The following is a 21,086-nucleotide window of genomic DNA, read 5'->3' as shown; positions in this document are numbered from 1 at the left end:
GGTCTGGTTGAAAGGACAGCCAGCTCAGCAGCTTACCAGTCTGTGGTCAGACTCCGCCCCTGCTGCTGTATCTAGTGCTACCCGCAAACATGCCTCCGTCTCTCCTGCTGTCTACGAGCACAGTGAGGATGTGGGCAGTCTCATCCTGGGCTGCCTGAGCTGATGGCCTTAAAGCTTCTATTGAAAGAGAAGTAAAAAGGGAAACATAAACAAAGGTGGTTTTCTCTTAGCTCATTATTGCCATCTAAGGATTATTTTGGTGTTTACTCAAAAATAACATCTCTGTTATTGAATTGATTGATTTAGGATGCTGGCATGTTTGGCTAAAAGCGCTAAAGCAGGGTTACTGTGAAATAAATCCTCAGAAATTCTCAACCTCACCTCCAGTGAGGCCCTTTTGTGCTCTTTCGTTGTGTGTATTTTCTCCATTAAATAAAGTTCATTTATAAACTTGACTTAAAACAATTTCTCATTAGCACTGTACCACTGACATTAAAATTTAAATAGTGGTACCTCGGTTCATGAACTTCTTTCCATGCTTCTGGTTGCAAACCAAATTTTCTTCCGTTCAGCATTGAATCTAACTGTTGAATTTCATTCGGTTCTCGTTCAATTTGGTTTGTTAATGGAAATGTGGGAGGAATCAAGTTCGTAAACCAAGGTACCACTGTACTGAGATATGGAAAGGAAGTGACCAAAGTGCTTTAATCTGTACCACTGACCAAGGGCAATTTAAGTTAATGTTTTTAAAATGTGGTGGTCTTTTCCATGAGTCCTTGAGGCAAAGTGAAGTGACCCTTTTTTTCTTCCTTTACCCTCTAATATTGTAAAAACCACTGGTTAGAGAGAAACTTCAATCTCTTTTATACACTGGAGAGATTATTATATCGTAAATTATATATGAATATATATTGAAACAATTGATTTGTTTTTTGTCTGTTTTGTTTTGTAGTCCTGGTAATTGAACCCAAGGCCTTCCAACTGAGTTACATCCCCATCCCTGTTTTAAATTTTTTATTTTGAGACAGAGGTGGGGCTCAAGTTTGCGATCCTCCTGCCTCAGCCTCCCACAGTCCTGGGATTACAGCCCTGCACCAGCATACTTAGCTGAAACAGTTGCTTTGTGAGAAGCTTCTTTCATGTCATTCCCCAAAGACTTGACATATTAAATTCTATCTATGGATGTTTACTGGATATTTTTGATGACATTAAAACAAAACTATAAGCATCAACTAACAGGAAGCCCAAACTTCTTGTGTAGAAGCTGTTTGTCTGACATGCCTCCCTATAATGTGTTCCTTTGGTTCACTGTTAGGTGAGAAAGTATTAATGTGGTTACTGAAAGCTTTGCTTGTGAGAAGGCAGAGGTATCCGTAAACATGTTTTTAAAATACCAAGATGAGTAGTTTTGGATGTGCGGCCAGTGTTTTCCCACCGTCAGTGCCCTGCTCCAGAGCCATGGCACAGGGGACCTTTCTTCATTGCTTTTTCTTAATTTGGGGATAAGGTGGGTCTTACAGGTAAAACTGTGTTCAAGGAAAAATACATAATTTTTTTTTTTTTTGAGACAGTGTCACTATGTAGTCCACCATGTATCCTCTGCCTCAGCTTTCCAGAGTGCTGGGATTACAAGCATGTGCCACCGGCAGAAGTAACTTTGAAAATTAAAAAGCAAGTGCAGTGGCACATGTCTGTAAACTCAGCACTTTGGGAGGCTGAGGCAAGGGGATCAAAAGTTCAAACCCAGCTTGGGTAACTCAGCAACTTAGCAAGACTTTGTCTGAAAATAAAAAATAAAAAAAGGGCTGGAGATGTAGCTCACTGTGAAGGAACTAGTTCAATCCCTATTACTGTGGGGTGGGATGGGACCAAACAAAATTTAAACTACTCGATCCATAGTTCCTGCCTATGGGTCTTTTAGATCACTGGCTTTCACTTCATTCACAAGAAATCCTTGTGAGCTTTGCTTTTCTCACCAGCAGCATGACCCTGAGTGCAGGCCTGCTTCTCACACAGCCTAGCAGCCTCCAGCAAAGTTACCTTCACCAGTTCCTCTCCCAAAAAATATAACTTGCATTTGCATACCCTTTTAGTTCACTGAGTGAGAATGACTCAGACTATTATTTAGTCATCAATCTGTGTTTATTGAGCAACTACTATTCCCTAGACTGGGTTGGAGGCAGCGAGCATAACGCAGTGCACCATTCAAAGTGCCTATCCTGTGGATAACACATTAGCTGTGGAGAGACAGACACACACAAATAAGTTAAGAATTACTGTGTTTGGGGCCGGGGATTTAGCTCAGTGGTTCCGGCACCTGCCTCGAAAGTGCGAGGTCCCAAGTTTGATCCCCAGTACCAAAAAAAAAAAAGAATTACGGTGTTTGAGGGTAATAGACATAAAAAAATTCCTTTTTTACTACCTCTTTTCTGGTATATGTGCTGCACACTACCTGTTTTTTGGATACCTCAGAAACTTAATGTACTTAACCAGTTGTCTTCAGAAAGTATACTTCTCATCAGGCAATAAAGATCTACTATCTGCCTACCAATGAAGCTTTAATAACTAGGCAGCAAGCCATTTCTACCAAAATATGCCTGTCTTCAGCTTTTTTTTTTTTTTTTTTTGTTCCTCAAATTCCCAAAATGTTAATTTCCCAGTAAAATGGTACAAGTCAGAGTCAGTGTTCGCTGAGCTGTATTCATGACTGATGAAATCCCTCAGAGGATACCTGATAGGTGTCAGGAAACTTAACTGTCCTTACCCTCCTCAGCCTCTAGGTTGTTTTGGTTTTTTTTGTACCGGGGATCGAACTCGGGTCCTTGGGCTTGCAAGGCAGGCAGTGGTACCACTGAGCTAAATCCCCGGCAGCCTCTAGGTTTTTTTAATGATGTTTTTTGAGTTGAATCCTATAACACTGTTCCACATTCTGATCTACACCATGCTCCTTGGTAATTGTAAAATATCTTTTCAAAGGAGTTAAAAGTGATGATGGTTTACAGTGACATAGAAGAGATTATTCTCATGAAGATAAATACCTTGTTAGAGACAGGGTATAATCATGTCTCAAGCATAGATTAAAGGTTTGTGTTTACCATCTTCAGCACAGCATTTAACACATAACTGCCTCACAAACAAAAACATTATCGTGTCCATGTGCTAAAGAAAAGAGAAAAAGTTATTATCAGGACAAAAATCATTTGTCCACTTACAACTACTACTATTCTTTACAATTTGAGAATATTCCCTTCTGTTTTATCCTTTGGATCTTTAGGCAACCTGTGATAAACCCATAATAACATGCTTTGCTTTTACTAGGCCTTTTGAATGGGATCACCATATTTGCTATCTAGTGGTTATGTTACAAAACCCTGATTTTGATGCATACAGATATCCTGAATTTTGTCCATCATGCTTACATAGCTATGTAGCCAAACAAGAGGCATTTTTCTAAGAATTCTTAAAACTGGTGACGTGAATTTTCTTCTGTTCATTCAAGTTTCATGTTACAACCTAAGTGTAAAATTTTGAAATCTCTGAATAAAGCATTCATTTGTGCACTTGTCTGAATTCTCTTTATCCTTACAGGAAGCAACATTCAACATAAGAAGGAGTGTATTCAAGAAGTGGGATTAAGTTACTTTTCCCCCAAAGAGCTTTCCTCTCATCAGACCTGGAAACAAGGTGCCGTCAAGTTAGCCAGCTGTCAAGATTCAATGAACAACTTTCAGGGAAAGAATTTTCAGTTGCAGAAGCAAGGTGATTCTCCCTACCAGATCTGGGCAGGAATGCCAATCGAGATTTCTGAAGATGGGAACTACAAAGTGACTCATGTAGTGGATAATTCCAATTATGTAAAAAATCAAGAGTTTCCATGCTTGAGAGCCCAGCACTCTTGGAGGAAAATGTATCTGGCTGAGCCCCATAATCCTCAGTGTAAATGTCAACAAATTTCCATGAAAAATAATTTCTGTACGTGTAAGAATATCAGTTGGATCTCACATCACAATGATAATCTGGGAGTACACAGAAATGAAAGAAACTATAATTGCAATGACTGTGGAGAAGATCTCATGGACGTATCATTTCTTAATCAGAACTCAATTCAGGCAGAGCAGAAACCCTCCCCAGGTACTGAGTATAGAGAAGATTTCAGTGACCACTACAGCTCTGTCGTTCATCAGCAGCTGCACCTAGAAGGGAAACCCTGTATATACAGTCCATGTGGAAGGGGCTGTAATTATAGGTCAGTTCTTCACAGTCATCAAAGTGTTCAAAGAGGTGAAGATGACATTGAGAGTTTACATCTGCAGTCCCATCAGAGAACATGTACAGAGAAATCATGCACATGTGGTGAGTATGGCAAGAACGTCAAGCAGCACTCCTCTCTGAGCTCTTATGAACTCGCCCACACAGGAGAAATATCCCGGAAGTGCAAGGTTTATGAGAAAGCCTTCAGTTGTAGCTTAGACCTTAATATTTTTAGGGTCCATACTAGGGAACAATCCTGTGAATATGAGGAGAATGGGAACATTTTTAATCGGAATTCATGTCTTCAGGTTCATCAGAATTTCCATACTGCAAAGAAACTATACACCAATGTGGAGTACGGAAAGGATTTACTTTGTAGTTCACATCTTAATGGTCAGCATAGAGTACACATGGAAGTGAATCCCTGTAATTCTGAGGAGTGTGGTAATGACTTCAGCCTGGCCTCACATTTTCAGGACTTTCAGATAACCCACCCCAGGGAACAACCATATAAACACTATGGGTACAGTAATAACTTTAGTCAAAATTCATATATTCAAGACCGCCAGAAGATTCACATTAGAGAAAAACCGTATAAGGAGTGTGGAAATGGCTTTGACTGGAGTTCAAAACTTAAAAATCATCAGAAAGTCAATGTTGGGCAGAAGCCATACAAATGCAATGTGTGTGGCAAAGGCTTCAGTCACAGATCGGTTCTTAATGTTCATCAGAGAGTCCACACAGGAGAAAAACCTTATAAATGTGAGGAGTGTGATAAGGGATTCAGTCGGAGTTCATACCTTCAAGCGCATCAGAGAGTGCACTCTGGGGAAAAACCATACAAATGTGAGGAATGTGGGAAGGGCTTCAGTCGGAATTCCTACCTTCAAGGCCATCAGCGTGTACACACTGGAGAGAAACCATATAAGTGTGAGGAGTGTGGTAAAGGTTTCAGTCGCAGTTCACACCTCCAAGGCCACCAGAGAGTTCACACTGGAGAAAAACCATTCAAATGTGAGGAATGTGGGAAGGGGTTCAGTTGGAGCTTTAATCTTCAAATTCATCAGCGGGTTCACACAGGAGAAAAACCTTATAAATGTGGAGAATGTGGTAAAGGCTTCAGTAAAGCCTCAACTCTTCTGGCCCATCAGAGAGTCCACACAGGTGAGAAGCCGTACCAGTGTAACGAGTGTGGTAAGAGCTTCAGTCAGAGATCATACCTTCAAAGTCATCAGAGTGTCCACTCTGGAGAGAGACCATATATATGTGAGGTATGTGGGAAGGGCTTCAGTCAGAGAGCATATCTGCAAGGTCATCAGAGAGTCCACACTAGAGTGAAACCATATACATGTGAGATGTGTGGGAAGGGCTTTAGTCAGAGTTCACGCCTTGAAGCCCATCAGAGGGTCCACACAGGAGGGAAACCATACAAATGTGAGATGTGTACAAAGGGCTTTAGTGAGAGTTCACGCCTTCAAGCACATCAGAGGATCCATGCAGAAGGGAGACCCTATAAATGTGAACAGTGTGGTAAGGGTTTCAGTGGGTACTCAAGTCTTCAGGCCCATCACAGAGTCCACACTGGGGAGAAACCTTACAAATGTGAGGAGTGTGGGAAGGGCTTCAGTCAGAGATCAAACCTTCAGGCTCATCAGAGAGTCCACACAGGGGAGAAACCCTATAAATGTGATGCATGTGGGAAGGGTTTCCGTTGGAGCTCGGGGCTTCTAATTCACCAAAGAGTCCATAGTGGTGATAAATTCTATAAAAGTGAAGAGTATAGTAAGGTTTATTCTTCCTCAGAGAATCTACACAGAAATAAAGTTTTGTAAAATGATGACCTGGTCTGTTTTGAAGTCCTCCAATGGGAGCTGAAAATTTGCTAGAACTAGAGTTCTTTTAGTAGAAAATATTTTTTAAAAATGAAAATGTAATGTTTCTTCCAACTTCAACAGCTGTGATGGTTAGGAGGCCACACAACAGAGATGTTTGATGAGAGGGGCTCCATAAGAGATTTTGTCAGAACTTTAATAAGTTACCGCACAGGAGCTAGGCCTTATAAATATGAGTATGGTCAGGAATTTAACAAAATTACAGTGATAAACATGCCTAACTCTATATCCAATGGAATGTAAGCTTGATGAGAAAAGGGACTTTGCTCACCATTGAATCTATAAAACCGTGACATTTTGTAACTCCTAATAGGTACTCAATATTTTCTCCTAAATGACTAAAGTGTGTAAATGTATAATATTTCAAAATTTTATTCAGCTAATTTCAAAACATTTAAGAATGGATTTGGAGGAGAAATTATGCAAATACTCTCAATATTACTTCAAGTAAATATTATTTGAATGTAGAGCACCTAGCAATATTGCAATCTGAAGTAACATGAATTTGGTTGTAACCCTGTTCGAATTGGTTCCCATCATTTGTCCCATCTTAAGGAAGGATGAGCTGAATTTCTTAATATGTGGTCTCTTTCTACACAGTACACAGTCAGTTTAAGTGTGTGTGTGTGTGTGTGTGTGTGTGTCTGTACATGTATGCACTTTAAATGACAATACAAACATTAACAGTGTTTCTGGATGGCTGCAAAAAATGGAATGCTGCATTTTACATAATTACATTTTTACTCCTGCCCTCTGTATGAAGGCAGAGTTTTACTGTAACATTTGGAAAGTTTCAGAAGTGATTACTAATGACAAATAGTTTTAAATAAATGTCAAAGTTATAATGCTTGGTGTTTTACTGTCTGTATTTCCATTAAACTTCATTTATCTGACTGATTTCTAAAGGTAGGCTTTGCCCAATCCAAACCTTAGCCAGGGTTTATGACAATTTTGAAAGGCTAACTTTCTCCTCCCCTGCCTTTTCTCACAGTATTGCCATTTACCTACTGGTCTCTGTCTTCAAGAACATGTATTTTGTTGGTGGGAGTGAAAAAGACAAGTTTATCCAATAGATACCAAAATCTGAATATATAGAAATGTGTTAACTACCAACAGGGACACATTCTGAGAAATGTCGTTGTGTGAATATCACACTGTACTTAACACAAACTAAGAAGGCTACAACCTCACTAAATCATAGTCTTGTGGGAGTATCATTATATATGCAATTACTGACCAAAACATTACATAGTGCATGACTATATCAAAAGTAAAATGTGCATACCTACCTGGAAGTCAGAATAATAATTTATGATTAAGCAGTTTTAATAGTGAAAAAGGGTTACATAATACTAATTTTTAAACTAGAAATAAATGTCACCAGATGTTTGGATAAAGTTGTTTCTATACTAGGGAACTACAAAAATAAGAAATAGATCTAAGATGATAGTATAAGATCATACACAGTGTTTAGAGAAAATGCAGATTGTACCTCCATAATGTCCAGTTAAATTTGTATAGAAATACGTTCAAATACATGCTTATAGATAGTTTGTGAAAGATTACTCATTATGTATACAAAAGTTTTCTCTGGCAAGCAAAATTTTTCTTTGTGTAGTTTATTTTTAAAAATTACAATGAACAGAACCTAGGGATTTAGCTCAATGGTGCCATGCCTGCCTTGCAAGTGCAAGGTCCTGAGTTCGATCCCCAGTACTGGAAAAAAAATTACAATGAACAGATACCAGTTTCACCCAAGCAATAAACAACCACTGAGCTATTAATCCCTTAAGAACCTATGATATAGTTGTTCTATTTCATTACATGGCATTCTGGCCTAAATTAAAGAATAAAACCTGAAGTTAATTTTCAAAATTTCTACGCTTTTGAGAATACAGATGAATTAGGTGTCAGCAACTTTATCTTTCTGTGTGAAATTTCTTTAGGTTTCAGTACGCCTCAGAAGCAGAAGCCTAGGACATCATAGTGTAATTCAGCAGCATTAGTTGCAGCAGGGGTTTTGTCAGATGGATGAGTAGGGTGAACAAAGCCCTGGCTTGACCTGGCATCCGAGGTGCTGGTTCAGGAAGCACATTATCATCCCAAACCTGGGGCTTCTGCTGTATTTCTTTGCTCTCATCACTTCCAAGGGAAAACAATGAGAGCCCATGATGGTTTTATCTATTCGGATGCTGTAATTTCTAAATATCAGAATATTCACAGTTGTTTAAACCAAAACTATTTCTCAGTCCACATAAATAAAAGACATAGAGGGGCCAGGGATTTAGCCCAGTGGTTCCAGCACCTGCCTTGCAAGCACAAGGTCCCGAGTTCCATCCCTGGTACCACACACACACACAAAAAAGACATAGAGACTGAGGTCTGGGTTGCAGAAGGCCTTTACATTGCCTCCTCTCCTCCCCTGCAGTATTGGGGATTGAACTAGGCCATTTACATTGAGCTATATCCCCAACCACGTCCCCCTTTTTTAAGACAGAATCTCACTAAGTTGCTAAATTGCCCAGGTTGGGCTCAAACTTGTAATCATCTTGTCTCAGCCTCCCAGAGTATTGGAATTATAGGTGTGTCCCACCCCTCTGCTAAAATTCTCTCACCTCTATGTGGATTGCTCACAAGATGGCAAGATTACCTGATTTTTTGGTTCACAGCCAAGAAAAGAGAGTTTATATCTCATTTAATGGAGTGTATTTCTGCTCCTGAAATTGCACAGAATCTCTGAGACAAAACCAAGACAACAGAGGACACCCCCCCCCCCCACCCCAAACAGGCTAGACTGCTTCTGGTGACAAGCAACAGCAGGCTTCACTGAAAAGGGGAGAACATGGACAGAGAATTCTTCAACTACACAAGTGCACAGGGACAGAGGGTGCAGCAGGAATACCGGGAAAAATCCTTCAGCACTCCAACACCCACCCTAAGCAAAAGGTCATACAAGAGAAGTTTGAAACCAGTGGTACACTTCAAATAACTATCACAAAAACAAACTCAATACCGAATTCCTGGCCATATCAATTCAACCTTCCAACCTACTATCATAGCAAAATGGTGTGCCAGTTTTTAGGCAAAAATATTGTTTTCTTCAGTGTCTACTGTTCTGTATATATTATGTGGCTTTTGATTTTAAAAAGGAAGAACCCTCTGCTAAGAGACAGCAGACTTAAAAATCACACTTAGAGATGACCTATTTTAGACCTAGTAGGGAATTTTACATAAATGGTGTGCTCAGGTTTTTAGTGAAAAGGGCAGACAATGCACATGAGCAGATGCAGGTGGGGGGTTCAGTGGAAATTAATAAAGAGTCAAATAGAAAATACTAAAAAATGTTATTGTAAAGAATGCTTTTGAAGGACTGACTCATGATTAGGCTCCACATAGCTGAGAAAAATGTCAGAGAACTTGAATGTAGTGGGTCAGTGGAAATCACCAAAACTAAAACACAAAAGCAAGTGTGAAGAAAATCATAAAGCACACAGGAATTGGCTAACACTGTGGAATCTAATATTTGTATAGTTGGAAACCAAGGATGGAGAGGAGAAAAAAGAAGAAAAAATATTGAAGAGATAATAGCTAAATTTTCAAAAGCAATGAGACCTAACCTTGATCCAAGAAACTCAAACTACTAAAGCAAGATTTAAAACAAACAAAAACATGTAATCCTAGACACATTGCCAAACAGCTAAAAATGGACAATCTTAGAAGAATTGCTGGTAGAGGGGTGAGAAAAATAACAGACTTCTTATCAGAAATTATGCAAGGAGGGCCGGGGACTTAGCTCAGTGGTTCAGCTGCCTGCCTTGCAAGTGCAAGGACCTGAGTTTGATCCCTGGTACCAAAAAAAAAAAAAAAAAAAAAAATTATGCAAGGAGAAAACAGTGCAGTGACATCATTAACATTTTGAAAAAATTATAGTACTCCCAATCAAACATGCTAAGCCCTATGAAGAGTTATTCAAAATTATGCAAAATAAAAGACATTTTCAAATAAAAGTTGGTAGAATTCATCAGTAACTGACATGCACTACAAGAAATATTAAAGGACTTTCTACAGACAGAAGAAATGTCATACCAATAATAGATTTGGATCTACCAAAATAAAGAAGTTTGAAAATGGTTAAAATGAAGATATAATTTTTATTTTATACATTCTAATATGTCCACTAAAGCAAAAGTAGGAATGAGGTTTATGAGCTTATATCATATATAAAACCAGTATGTATTTATAACAATACCACAAAACAATGCAGATAGTAATCAGAAGTATAATTTTATACTCTGCATGAATTGGCATAATACTTGAAGGCAGACTGAAAAATTATAGAAGCATATTTTAAGACCTACAGCAACCATTTAAAAAGTTTGGTTCAATCATAAACCAGTAGTAGAAGTAAAAGAGAAACATAAATATTGCTTAAACCCGAACAAAAATATTGAACAGATAACGCATCAAATAAGGAAGCAATTAGCATGATGGTTGGCTTTAATCCAATGATATCAGTAATTACACTAGATGTAAATGATCTAAGTATCCCTTAAAATTGGGATTACCAGGTTTTTAAAAGCAAAACTCAATTGTATGCTATCTACAGGAAATCCTTAAATACAGAGTTAAGTTAAAAGCCCAAGGATGGGATGAGAAAAGGCATATCATACTAAAACTAATTAAAACAAGCTGGGCTGGCTAAATTAATATTTTAAAAGAATTTATAGTATGGAATATCACCAAATATATACCAGGAAGATGTACAATCTGAAATATGCATGCACCTAAAAACAGGTTATGAAGCAAAAGCTGATTAAAAAAACAAACTACAATTGTAGTGGAAAGCTCAATATTCCTGTCTTTGTCAATGATCAAACAAGATGACAAAAAATAGTAAGATGTAGAATACTTGAACAACACTATCACCTAATTTGACTTATTTGACACAGAACAGTTCAGTAACATTAAACACATAATACAGTGTTAAAGTGCATTTGGAATATTCACATATTCTTGGACATAAAAAGACCACATCAAGGTCAAAAGAAGTAAAAATCATACAAAATAGAATCAAGCTGGATATCTGGGGGAAAATTATTTGAAAATTCAACTGCTTCTAAATACCACATGAGTCAAAAAGAAAACAAAGAAATACGAAAATATGTGGAGAAAGCTTATCAGCAGGCCAAGATCCAAGGATTTCTCCAGTAAAATCAGCTAGCATAAATGGTAGTGACACAGACTGTTGAATCAGTTTCAAATTCCCTGCAAGGAATGGGAAAAATAACCTAAGGATCATAACTGGATAACTGATTAACTCTTTCTACCCATGACAATAAGAGAAGCTATGAGCTTAGCAGAACATGTGAGGTTTTTATGGCCTCTATGGCTCAAAAAGAGGCATTTTAAACTTTTTAATGTAAGAGTCAGTTGTCCAATAAGTCCAGTAGGTAAGCAGGGAGTGGGAAAAAGAAACAGTTCAATAGGAAATTGTGGATCTATATAATGAATAACTTGTTCCACTAGCTGTGATTCCTTTTCAGCTTCTGGGGTGAAGGTACGAGGGCAGGACATATCAGGATTACCCCAAAGAATATTAAATAGGTATATCAATTGGTGAGTAGGAATCCTTGAACCAGGACGGAGCCAATTAATATCACCTAGCATTTTTTGCAAATCATTTAAAGCAGCCAATTGGTCCCTCCTAACAGAGGGCTTTTGGGGCTTGATAGTACACTCTGTTAAAATGTAACCCAAGTCATGTATTTATCAGGTGCTGCAATCAGTCTGAAACTTTGGGCTTGTTCTAACAGTTGATGATATAGCTTTAAAAGCTCTAGGGGGTCTGCATTACTCAACAAGATACCATCCATGTAATGAAAAATAATTGCTTGAGGCCACTGCTGTCTGATTGGTGATAGTGCCTGCGCCACAAAGTTTGATATATAGTAGGATTTTTAAACATACCCTGGGCAGCACTTTCCAATGAAATCTCTGGGAGGGAGCTGAGTTGTTGATAGAAGGAAAGGTGAAAGTGAGCCTTTTACAATCTTGAGGAGCCAAAGGACTGATAAAGAAATAATCTTTTAGATCAATCACTATCAATGGCCAATCTTGGGGAATCATAGATTGGGAAGGAAGCCAAGGCCACAAAGCCCCATAGGTTGAATGACTACACTGATCGTATGGAGGTCATGCAGTAGTCTCCGTTTCTCTGACTTTTTTGGTATGACAAAAATAGGGGAATCCTAAGAACTCTGGAAAGTTGTATACGTCCCTGTTGTTACTGCTCCTGTACTAAGAGGTGAGCTTGATGTAATTTCTCCCCTTTTAGCGATCACTGCTCAACCCATTGGCTCCTGTGTGAGCCAGGTAAGAGCAAGGGGAGTAACAGCAGTGGCACCTATGAAAAAGGTGGATTACCTAATGAAAAACCTCACTGTTGTCACAGGTCTCTGCCCCAAAGATTAATAGGTATATCAGCAATATATGGTTGGATGAGCTCTGTCTTTCCCTCTGGGGCAGTTACAGAAAGAATAGCACTGCTCTGGAGCTCAAAAGACTGGGTTTCAATGCCTACCAGCCCAGAGGAGGTTCTTTGGCAAGGCCAAGTTTGGAACCATTGTTTTTTTTGCAATAATAGTAACATCTGCTCCTGTGTCTAGCAGTCCTAGGAAGGTTTTTATTTTTTATCTGAACAGTCAGAGTAGGTTGAGAAGCTATGATGGGCTAGGCCCAACAGACCCCTCCATCTCCAGTGCTACTAAATCCCTGATCTCCCCTAACCTTTTCTTTAGACCGAGGAACCCAGTATGGCAAAAGGAGGAGTTGAGCAATTTTCATTCCAGAAGTAAAGATTTGGATTCCCTTTCCCTGCATTCATACTGTAACTTCTCCTTGGTAATCTGCATCTACAGTACCCAGAACTACTGTTACCCCTTCAGCATTTAATCCAGATTTTCCTAAAATGAGTCCTATGGTCCCAGTTGGAAGGGATCCAAAGACTCCCATTGTGACCTTTTGATCGACCTTTCCCTGTTACAGCTTAACTTTGATTCTAGTGAGCAACTCCATTCTGATGTGTGCCTGAGTGTCCATGCAGAGAGAAAGGATCGTTGTTTTCCCATCTGATCAAAGGCCAACACCCCCATTATTTGTGGGGCCCAGGGAAGGCCCCATTGGGAGTTTCCTGAAGAGAGGGTTGCTGTCCTTATCATATTTAGAATGGCATTAATTAGTCCAAAGGCCTGGGGACTGAGAAGTATTAATTGGCCCAGCACGTGAAGATTCCCCTGTCCTCTGTCTGCAATCTTTTTTTTTTTTTTTTTTGGGGGGGGGTACAGGGATCAAACTCAGAACCTTGCGCTTGTGAGGCAGGCATAGCACCACTAAGATAAATCCCTGGCCCTTGTCTGCAATCCTTGTTAAGATGACCAGGTTTTCCACTTTGAGAACAAGTAATATTTTTCCCTTTATTAGGAGGCTGAATGTCGGCAGCAAAAACCCTAGCTTTATGTGTCTCTGTGCTCGCCAGTTGACATGCCTTTATGAGATCCCCCACAGCCTGAGCTCAAACACAAATAGGTTTCATAACATCCTGGCAGTTCCTTTTAGCATTTTCATAGGCAAACTGAAGCAAAATAATATCTATGACATGTAAATGGCTAACCTATGCAGGGGACTGATCAGACCCACAGATACCTATTGAGGGGCTGACAAGGAATAAAGAAAGACAGAGACAAATTTCAAAGTTTAAGGGGACTTGGAGGAGATATACCTCTAGTGGACAATCTCAACAATCTCCATGGTTGAACCACTTTTATTAGAAAGTGAAAGGTGCAGGGGGAAGGAGTTGAGCATCATTTGGAGGAACAGTAACAGTTGAAAAGGTAGTTTGAAAAACAGAGCAGGTTAAACTTTTATAAGGGGAGTGTGTGAGAAAGGAACAGGTTAAATTTCATAATAGGGGACCAAGTTAATGAAAAACTAGTTCTTTTTGTTTTCCTGCAGTTTTACAAGAGCCTCAGTAGATGCTATCTTCCCTCAAGAATGCCACAGTCACTGATTTTCCTCTCGAAGCTAAGAGACACCATTTTCAGTGTGTCCCTTGCTATGGAGACAAGGTGCATCAACCTCAGGTCACTGGGCCTGGGTCATGTAGCCCCAGCCCCCAACAATCATAATTTCTAGTTCCTAGTAACCATGTGGGTGAGTCCCCAACAACCTGCCTCTGGATGGTCTTTTTAATCGGTCAACAAATTGCACTAAGGGCTCCTGTTGGGCCCTGCTTGATCTCCACAAATGACCTTGGGGGCTGGCTGGAGGCAGGAATGCCATCCCAGGCCCACGTAGAAGAGTGCATTGTTCAAGAGCTGGGCTTGAACCACGGTGTACAACCCTCTCCCTTGTAACATCTAAGCAATGATTTGTACTCCCTCGTGTTCTTCACAAAGATCATCAAACTCAGTTCTTCACAGCAAATAATGAGTGGCTTCTAAGCAAGCACTGCTAATGAAATGGCACTCAGAGGGCAGGCAGACCAAGGAAGTGAGCGGCACTCAGAGAAATGAAGGGAAGCAGGTTTATTCGCTAGCTAACGCTCCCAGCAGAAGTCACCTTCCAGAGTCTGAGCCCTGTTTCTCCTTTTGTTCTCATATTTATCTGTTCTTTTTTTTTTTTTTTGGTACCAGGGATCGAACTCTTGCGCTTGCGCAGCAGACGATGAAACCACTGAGCTAAATCCCCGGCCCTATTTATCTGTTCCTTAGCCAGGGCTGGACAGCAAGCAGAATTATTCAGAAGCAGAACTTGGCAAAGGGAAGGGAGGTGGAGGTAATGTTCCTTTTTTCACTTTCCTTACAGTTTAAGACATAGGGAGTAGGCAGCTGTGTTTCAGCAGTTCATCTTCCAGGCAGAGTGACCTTCATGAGTTTAGCGGGAGGAGCAAGTCTTAGACTGTCAGCCTTGAAACCAATGGTCTCTGCTCTGTCTTTTGTTTTTCCCATTTCACTAAGGTACTCTAATCCCAGGGGGTCATGTGATACTGACTGCCTAAAGCATAATCAGCCTTTTAGTAAAGGGGCTAGTTAGCCCATTTTCTCTGATACTCTCTCTGATCTCTTTATAGACTTCAAACTGTAGAGGGGGGTATGTAACCTGTTCCCATTTTGTATTTGCACTGGGAAAGCTGTAATCTCCCCCTCAACAGCTGCCTCCCTCAGGCAGTCTGTAAGTGCAGATTGGGCCATAGATTCGGTGGTGATGAAGGCAAAGAAGTTGGCCATAGCTCAAGATCTTTTAAGCTAGCAGTCAGAGGGCTTGATAGCTGACTGATTAGCCTCCTGACTTTCATTCTCCTGATTAACTGAGACCAAGGCAGTGAGGACAAGGCCCCATGTTGTCAGGCTGTCTTTGAGCCCTCCTCAGATTTCCCCCCACTCTATCCCATATTTCTAGGTCTAAGGGTACCATGGTTGGGAAACCATGGATTATGTTCAAGCACAAGCTCTAAAAGCTTAACAAGCTGTTCTTCAGTGACCAAAGCATCAGCTGCCTTCAACAGCTGGCACAAAACCTTGATGTAATACTTTTGCTCTGTTGTTAATGACCACACCATTGTTACCCTGACTGAAAAATCGTTCCAAAGGCTCAGAAAGTCCCTAATTGAAGATCCACTTACCAAGTTCCTCTTCCAGTTTCACTTTCCTTTGGCTTCCTCACTCAACCTCACACCAGCTTCAGGTCCCTGTTCCAGCACCACTTGCTGGGTTCAGGCCAGCCAACCCTAATAGAAAGAAGAATGACAACTTGAGAGACAGAGAATTTCTTCAAGGAGGATCAGGGGATCCCACCAAAATGGAGCCTTGAACTGACTCAAACTCCCAGATTTATTGAGGAACAATAAAGGCAGAGTCTGCTGAGCACAGAAGTTTGTTTTAGGTTAGCAAGGCATGGTGATAGTTTGGCTGAATAATTAACTTTTATCTGATTGTCCCGTAGGGAGCTTCCTTGTTTTTTTGTTTTTTCGTTTTTTTGGTACCGGGGATCAAACTTGGGTCCTTGGGCCGGAGATTTAGCTCAGTGGTTTCGCTGCCTGCTGCACAAGTGCAAGGACCAGAGTTCAATCTCTGGTACCAAAAAACAAAACAAAACTTGGGTCCTTGCGCCCAGGAGCTTCCTTGTTTTCCCCATAAGATCCATCTCTGCTCAAGTTGGTAAAACATCCCATCTTTCAAGGCATTCTGGCTCTGGAATTTGCAGTTTTCCAACCCAAGTCAACCTGAGCAGACATTGACCCATTGGGTGTCGCAAGGAACTCCATAAAATTAGTTTGAATTAAAATGACACTGCATATCAAAATGTGTGGGATGCAGCTACAGAAGTTATTAGAGGGGACTGACAGCATTCAATGATTACATTAGAAATCATGAAAGTTCTGAAATCAATTCTCTAAGCTTCTATCATTAAGAACCAGAAGAAGAGCAAATTAAACCTCAAGAAAGTAGGATGAAGACATAAAAGAGCAGACATCTGTGAATGCAAAAATATGTTAATAGAGAAAACTTAAGCCAAAACCTGATTCTTTGAAAAATTTAAATATAATAAAATAGAAACACTTCTAAGTAGACATTAAGAACAAAGGAGGAGCTATAGATTTCTAGTGTCAAGAATGAATAAATTTCTTCTGTGATTTTCATCTTATTGGCGTATAGGTTCTCAAAGTAGGTATTGATGATCTTCTGGATTTCTGCTGGGTCCGTTGTAATTTTATCCTTTTCATTCCTAATTGCATGGATTTGGGCCTTTTCTTTCCTTTTTCTGATAAGGTTGGCTAAGGGTTTGTCAATTTTGTTTATTCTTTTAAAGAACCAACTCTTGGCTTCATTGATTTTTTTTTGTATTGTTCTCTTAGTCTCCATCGCATTGATTTCTGCCCTGATCTTTGTAATTTCCTCCTTTCTATGGACTTTGGGTTTGTCCTGCTCTTCTTTTTCTAGAAGCTTGGGGTTCAGCATCAGGTTGTTTAATTGGGCTTGCTGTTTTCCTAATATGAGTATTCACTGCTATGAATTTCCCTCGTAAGACTGCTTTCATTGTGTCCCATAGATTCCGATATGTTGTATTGTCATTGTCACTTAATTGAAGAAACTGTCTGATTTCTTCTTTAATTTCCTCTGGACCCATTGGTTATTCAGAAGTGTATTGTTCAATTTCCATGTGTTTATGAAATTCTTGTGGTTTCTTTTGCTGTTGATCTCCAATTTCATCACACATAGGTCTGATAATATACAGGGGATAACTTCAATTCCTTTGCACTTACCTAAATATGTTCTATGAGTGAGTATGTGGTCTATTTTGGAGAATGACCCGTGTGCAGCTGAAAAGAATGTGTATTCTGATTTTGTGGGGTGGAACACTCTGTAAACATCTGCTAAGTTAATTTGTTCAAGAGTTTGATTGAGTTCTAGTATTTCATTGCTTGTTTTTTGTCTAGTTGATCTATCTATTTGTGACAATGGGGTATTGAGGTCCCTCACTACTAGTGTATTAGTGCTTATATGATTTTTCATGTCTGTTAGTATTTGTTTTATATAGTTGGGCACACTAGTGTTTGGTGCATAGATATTTATGATTGTCATCTCTTCCTGTTGGATTGTTCCCTTTACAACGATGTGGTATCCTTCTTTGTCTCTCTTAATCAGTGTGGGTTTGAAATCCACTTGGTCTGCAAAGAGGATAGCTACTCCTTTTTTGGGGGTTCCTGTCGCATGAAGTATTGTTTTCCATCCTTTAACTTTCAGTCTATGAGTTTCATTTTGAATTAAGTGTGTTTCTTGTATGCAGCATATTGTTGGATCTTGCTTCTTGACCCATTCTGCCAGTCTATTTCTTTTCATTGGTGAGTTGAGACCATTAACATTGATGGTTATAACTGATATGTATTGACTTATCATTGTCATGACTTTTTCTTTTTGTTGGATTCTCCCCTTTTGCTTCTAATTTCTTGTCGTGCCCGATGGATTCATTCTGCTGTGCTTCCTGGGGTAGTGATCCTCATTGTCTTTTCCTAGGATATTGTCTAAAAATTTTTGGACTGCTGGTTTGGTATTCATGAAGTTGCTAAGGTGCTCTTTGTCATGAAAGTATCTTATTTCACCACCAATTTTGAAAGATAGTTTTGCAGAGTACATCAATCTGGGTTGGAGGTTTTGTTCCTTTAGGGCTTGAAATACATCACTCCAAGCTCTTCTTGGCTTGAGGGTTTGCATTGAGAAGTCTGCTGTGATTCTGATGGGCTTTCCTTTATATGTGATTTGTTTCTTTTCTCTAACTGCTTATAGAACTTTGTTCTTCTGTTGAGTTTCTGGAATCTTAAAAATTATATGCCTATGTGTACATTTTTTTTTTATCAAGGCTAGTTGGAGTCCTATATGCCTCACTTATCTGTATGTCAAGTTCTTTTCTCCTGCTTGGGAAGTTCTGTGCCATCACTTCTGTGAACAGTTTTTTTAGGTCATCTGCACTCTCCTGTTTCTTCATTGACTCCAATTAGTCTTATGTTATTCTTCTTTGCATCATCTAGCAGTTGCTGGATTGATTTCTTTTGGTCCCCTACACAGAAGAAATGGACAGATTCCTAGATAGATGAATTACCAAAGTTGAACGAAGACCTAAAAATTCTAAATGACCCAATATCAATCAATGAAATTGAAAATATAATTAAAAACTCACCAACTAAGAAAAGGTCTTGATGGCTTCACTGCTGAATTCTACAAGACATTTAGAGAGGAACTACTGCCACTACTGTTTAAACTCTTCAATGAAATTGGTAGGGAAGCAATACTCCTGAATTCATTCCTGGAAGCAAGCATCACCTTGACCCCAAAGCAGAGAAAGACCCAACCAAAAAAGAGAACTATAGGCCAATCTCACTAATGAACATAGATGCAAAAATCCTTCATAAGATACTGGCAAATAGAATGCAGAAGATCATTAAGAAGATCATACACCCTGACCAAGTGGGATTCATCCCAGGGATGCAGGATGGTTCAACATACACAAATCAATAAATGTAATACACTATATCAATAGAGACAAGAACAAAAACAATATGATGATCTCAATAGATGCAGAAAAAGCATTTGATAAAATCCAACACACATTTATGATAAAAATCCTACAAAAAAATTGGAATAGATAGTCTCTACCTCAAACTGATTGAAGCCATCTATGAAAAACCAACAGCCAATATCATAGTGAATGATCAAAAACTGAAATCCTTCACACTAAAATCAGGAACAAGACAAGGATGTCCACTATCACCACTCCTGTACAATATAGTTTTGGAAACATTAGCCACAGCAATTAGACAAGAGAAAGAAATAAAAGGAATAAAAATAGGAAATGAAGAAGTCAAACTGTCATCATTTGCAGATGACATGATACTCTATATAGAAGACCCCCAAGAACTCCACCAAAAGTCTTCTAGACTTAATAACCAAATTTGGTCAAGTAGCTGGATACAAGGTCAACACACAAAAATCAACAGCTTTCCTCTACATGAATAACAGACTCACTGAGAAAGAAATAGGGCTTTCACAATAGCATCCAAAAAACTGAAACACCTAGGAATCAACCTAACAAAATAAATCAAAGACCTCTTCTCTGAAATCTATAGCACTCTGAAAAGGAGATTGAAGATGATATCAGAAAATGGAAAGACATCCCTTGCTCCTGGGTAGGTAGGATCAACATAGTAAAAATGGCCATACTTCCCAAACTGCTATATAGATTCAATGCAATCCCAATTGAAATCAGAGCAGCATACTTCATGGACCTTGAGAAAACAATTCAAAAATTTATTTGGAACAAGAAGAGACCCAGAATAGCAAAAGCAATTCTAGGTAACAGAGACATGGCAGGGGGTATTACAACCCCCAATTTGAAACTATACTACAAAGCTACTGTGATAAAAACAGCATGGTACTGGCAAAGAAACAGACCTGAGAACCAGTGGAACAGATTAGAGGATGCAGAAACAACTCCAGACACACTCAGCCACCTCATCTTTGACAAAGGAGCCAAACACCCTCACTGGAGGAAAGATAGCCTCTTTAACAAATGGTGCTGGAGAAATTGGGTTTCAACTTGCCAAAGATTAAAACTAGACCTATATCTCTCACCATGCACTAAATTAAAATCAAAATGGATTAAAGCTCTAACTATTAAAACAGAAACGCTGAACCGGCTGGAACAGAGGTTAGGTAGAACTCTTGAAGACATTGGTGTAGGAAAAGATTTTTATGAACAAAACCTCAGTTGCCTGTGAACTAGCACAAACAATCAACAAGTGGGATCTCTTCTTACTAAAAAGCTTCTGCACAGCAAGAGAAACCACCAGCAGTGTGAAGAGACAACCCACAATGTGGGAAAAAATTTTCACCAGCAATCCCTCAAAGGTCTACTATCTCGAATCTATAAAGAACTTAAAAAAACAGACCTCCCAAATTTAAAGACCCAGTCCAAAAATGGGCATCTGAAATGAACAGACATTTCTCACACAAAGAAGTAGAAATGTTAATTAAACATACGAAAAAATATCACTGGTCATTCGAGAGCTGCAAATGAAAACAATGCTGAGATTCCACCTCACCCCAGAAAGAATGGCTGCTATCAAGAAATCAACCAATAACAAATGCTGGTGGGGGTGTGGGGAAAGAGGAACACTGCTCCACTGCTGGTGGGAGTGTAGACTGGTGCAACCACTGTGGAAATCAGTATGGAGATTCCTCAAAGAACTAGGACTGGAAGACCCATTTCACCCAGCTATTCCCCTGCTGGGTATCTTCCCCAGGGAATTAAAAAAATCATACCACAGGGCCGGGGATTTAGCTCAGTGGTGCCGTCACCTGCCTCACAAGCACAAGGTCCTGAGTTTGATCC

At 39.5% G+C, this 21,086-nt stretch overlaps 1 protein-coding gene and 1 long non-coding RNA gene across 5 annotated transcripts in view; one reads left to right on the top strand and one right to left on the bottom strand.

The window, feature by feature from the left end:
• LOC101708915 (uncharacterized) overlaps window positions 1–6,988 on the top strand; it is a 22,420-nt gene extending 15,432 nt beyond the window's left edge. For all 4 annotated transcript variants that reach the window (XM_013068572.3, XM_013068576.3, XM_013068577.3 and 1 more), the window contains one exon: window positions 3,589–6,988. In XM_013068572.3, the coding sequence (XP_012924026.2) occupies window positions 3,589–6,083 (2,495 nt within the window). In that variant the 3' untranslated portion in view covers window positions 6,084–6,988. The remainder of the gene's footprint in view (window positions 1–3,588) is intronic.
• Window positions 1–21,086, bottom strand: part of LOC110347254 (uncharacterized) — a 24,158-nt gene extending 3,072 nt beyond the window's left edge. Inside the window, exons 1-3 of the long non-coding RNA XR_015447114.1 lie at window positions 21,017–21,086; window positions 15,823–15,927; window positions 37–177 (exon numbers count right to left, since the gene is read on the bottom strand). This is a non-coding gene — a long non-coding RNA (uncharacterized LOC110347254). The remainder of the gene's footprint in view (window positions 1–36; window positions 178–15,822; window positions 15,928–21,016) is intronic.

The sequence above is a fragment of the Heterocephalus glaber genome, unplaced genomic scaffold (genome assembly GCF_053883595.1).
Source record: "Heterocephalus glaber isolate CG9 unplaced genomic scaffold, H.glaber_assembly_v1.0 deba00001744, whole genome shotgun sequence".
Taxonomy (NCBI): Eukaryota; Metazoa; Chordata; class Mammalia; order Rodentia; family Bathyergidae; genus Heterocephalus; species Heterocephalus glaber.
This window is presented reverse-complemented; position numbering and strand designations above follow the sequence as displayed.